We start from the raw sequence: 3,992 nt of genomic DNA on the forward strand, positions 1-3,992 counted from the left end.
GCGGTAACTCTGAGGAGCCCCTAGGGGGTCCCGGACCCCCTGTTGAAGACCCCTGAACTAAACTATAGTAAACTAAACTAGTAAACTAAATAAACGAATATAAACATATTTCCTATATGTTACAGGCAGACGGTGTTAATCAGCTGTTGCAGCAGATGGGCGTGGAGAGCGGTCAGAGCGTTTCCTTTGAGAACTTCTGGACGTTGATCCAGAGTTTGGCCACTCAGCTGTTTGGCCTGAAGAGCAATGAGAAGAGTGCCAAGTGTAACTGTCTGCTGCAGTAACCCTGACCCCTGACCTCTGACCTGTACTTTTACTCCACTACAATTATTTGAAAACTTTGCAGATAGAAATTATTATATTATAAAACATATACTTAACCACTTTAGCCCTATTTTATACCTACTGTAGGCTATTTGAAAATAGACCATCTACAAGCTCACAACGTGTTGTGATGCGACGCGTTGTGAGCTTGTTGATCTGCTATGTTAGTACTTTTACTTTTGGCCTTTTACTTGTAACAGAGTATTTTTTATATTATGAGTACTTCTTCCACCACTGCCCTTAAAGGAGAATTTTGGACTAAAGTTTTCTTACCTTTTCTATGACGTTATGATATCTTAGGATGAATGGTACAGTAGAAAAATTTCATAACCTCACCCCTGAGCCGCCACAGCTTAAAAGGTGCGCGGATAGGCCTTAGGTTAGATCACATATTTTAATAGCTTTTTTTTTGGTGAGATCTGACGTTCATAGTGACAGAACACTATGCAGCCAAAAAAAAAAAAAAAAAAAAAAAACAGAAGTCTCGCTAGACGAGATTGAAATCTCGAGATTTCAATCTCGTCTAGCGAGACTTCTGTTTTTTTTTTTTTTTGGGACAGTGTTCTGTCACTATGAACGTCAGATCTCACCAAAAAAATTAATAAAAAAAGCTATTAAAATATGTGATCTAACCTAAGGCCTATCCGCGCACCTTTTAAGCTGTGGCGGCTCAGGGGTGGAGTTATGAAATTTTTCTACTGCACCATTCATCCTAAGATATCATAACATCATAGAAAAGGTAAGAAAACTTTAGTCCAAAATTCTCCTTTAACCCTAAACCCGAATCCTAAGGGCAACGAGAAGATTGTCAAGTGTAACTGTCTGCTCCAGTAATCCCAAACCCAAACCCGAAACACTAAACCTAACTCTAATCCTAAACCTAAACCTAAATCGAACCCCAAAACTCTTAAAGGAGTAGTTCACCCCCCAAAAAATCTCATTGTCTATCAATTACACACCCCATGAAGCCTTGAATTCATGGAGATTTTCTTTGTTTTTGTCGCATTCCGAAGCCAATAATTTAATGTAGGAGCAGGAGACACATGTCTCCTTTGTGCCTACCGGATACATAAGCATCTTTATTATTATCATCAAATTATTGGCTTAGGAATGCGACATGAATGGGGTGTGTAATTGATAGAAAAGTAATTTTTTGAATGAACTACTCCTTTAACCCTACCCTGAAGGAGAAGAGTCCAGTGTACGTGTGTACTCCATTGTGCCACCATATGGCTGCTTGGATCCTATAAAAAAATGACTGTGTGTGTCTGGTGGTAAACCTCATATTTCCATACTTCAAAGTTTTTATGTTTTATTTCTGTATTTTTAATTAATGTCCTACTTTCAATGCCAAACAAAGTGCCAGGCACAAAATAGTGCCAAGCAAAACAAAAAATCTGATCTACAAGCTCATAGCGCGTTGCATCGTTCCACGTTGTGAGCTTGTAGCTAGGCTGTCTTCACTACTTAAAATAAAGAAAGTGCCTTGGATCTACCTTGGATCCATTGGATCGTGGGATATTTTTTTACATTTCCTGAAAAGTAACACTTTTGGACATACAAGGTTTCCACCTGACAGAGACGATACACACAATAAACTCATAACCTTTTTCACTGCAGACAGTGAACTAAATTTTTTTTCCTTCTGATGAAATATTTTCTTTTCTGGACAAAAAGTGTATTTTAGACGTGAGGTGGGGGGCTCCGAGTGTTCCCACTAAGGAAAGTAGGCTTTCAACATCTTAAGAGACCCAATATTTTGTGATCTTTGGATAAGATTTTGTCCACAATTCCATGCTGTATTGATGTGGTACCATTAGGTGAGATAACAGGCAAACGTCGATCAAAATAACAATTCTTTAATCAAGTAATGCAGATGTTTAACAATAATTGAACTCTTGAGAGCGTAAAATGAAACCAAATGGACCCATAAGGGTCCATTTGGTTTCAATTTACACTCTCAAGAGTTAAAGATCTATAAGGGTTCATTTGGTTACCAACTCTCCATCATATAGCTGGCGACCACCTGGAACCCCCTCAAGGACCACTGGTTGAGAACCACTTGATTAGAGGAATAGCAATGACACGATGAAATGTTGTCATTGTATTGATTTTTCAATATTAATACCACACTATGGATGTGTTATAATAAACATACATACTGTACATACATACATACATACTGTATGTTAAATGTATATATCCGCCTTCTGTCATTTATCTTTCCATTCCCACAACAATATACAGAAAGAAATGGATATAGTTCGAATGGTGATTAATCATGATTAATACATGTTTAAGCTGTGAGTAATCTGATAAAAAATGTTATCGTTTGACAGCTCTAATATATATATATAAACGGCCCAAATGTTTGGAAACTTATCTTCGGTCGATTATATCTCCCCTTTAATAATACCAATTGGTATTGTGTTTTATATCATTTTAATCGTTGATTAGTCACCTTTACAATGAGGTACAGCTTATAAAGATCAAGCATTCGTGGAATCCCCCAATATGCTTCTGTTGGTAATTGCTCTGGTTTTGAGCGATCTGCCAGCATGCACACACCTGCCAGCAGGTGTGTGCTGGCAGGTCGCTCAAAACCAGTTGCTCAAAACCACTCAAAACCAGTCACAGGTGTGTGACTGGCAACTGAGCATGAGTTCTGCAACTTTGTTGAATTTGTGTATGCTCCAAGCAGTAACACTGCCCCCATGGAAATATGCCACGTTTGTCCCTTCAGGGGGACAACGTGGCAATAGGGCAAGTGGAAGCTGGTGTTCCGTTATACAGAGTGACAGCATTATTTGGTACCACGGTACCATTTCCAAACTGAGGACCAAGTTCTGTGAGACTGATGAAGTCAATAGGTAAGACACCAACCCAAGAAGGTTCCTCCCCCTTGCTTCACTGAGGAACCAATAACAAGCAAGATTTGCACAATCATACCAAAGACAGATGTCAAAGTTGCAGGACCCATGCTCATGTGCCAGTCACACACTTGTGACTGGCACACACCTGCCTACAAATGGTACCAGGGCTGACACCAATTGATGCGTAATCTGCGTAACGGAACACCAGCTTCACTTGCCTTATTGCACGGGCCTTATCCTGAAGGGACAAACGTGGCATCTTTCCATGGGGGCAGTGTTGCTGCTGTGTGTGTGCTGGCAGCAGGTGTGTGCTGGCAGGTCGCTCAAAACAAGAGTGATTACCAACACATATTGGATGATTTTGGCAAATTCTTTGGAGGCACTTCCCACACATGTATGTATGTATGTATGTATATATATATATATATATATATATATATATATATATATATATATATATATATATATATACTGTATGTATATCAAATGTAACAGTTCTTATCTGACGTCCCTATGGTATTTTCTTTTTCCCCCCCTTTTTCTTAAATTTAGAGTAGCCAAGTCATTATACCAATTGATTCCTCCCCACACACAATACTGTGCGGTCACTGCTGTTGTATCCTACTGACTCACCTGCCAGTGAGGAGCACCCACCGGGAGGACGTAGGGCCTTCGACCTACTCCTCTCGCTTAACACTCCCTGCTGACAGGTGCCGACCCAACCCGTAGGAATACGTGCAGTGCTAAATATCACCCTCCCCGCCTGGCTTCCCTTAGTTCCCTCCCCCGAACATG

General features: G+C 40.0%; 1 protein-coding gene across 1 annotated transcript in view; it reads left to right on the forward strand.

Moving 5' to 3' along the window:
* Positions 1 to 810, forward strand: part of LOC308084456 (protein S100-A13-like) — a 4,488-nt gene extending 3,678 nt beyond the window's left edge. Inside the window, exon 3 of the mRNA XM_080427121.1 lies at positions 126 to 810. Within this exon, the coding sequence (XP_080283247.1) occupies positions 126 to 284 (159 nt within the window). The 3' untranslated portion in view covers positions 285 to 810. The remainder of the gene's footprint in view (positions 1 to 125) is intronic.
* Positions 811 to 3,992: the final 3,182 nt, after the last annotated feature.

The sequence above is a fragment of the Gymnoscopelus braueri genome, assembly GCF_963280865.1.
Source record: "Gymnoscopelus braueri genome assembly, chromosome: 4".
NCBI classification, from domain to species: domain Eukaryota; kingdom Metazoa; phylum Chordata; class Actinopteri; order Myctophiformes; family Myctophidae; genus Gymnoscopelus; species Gymnoscopelus braueri.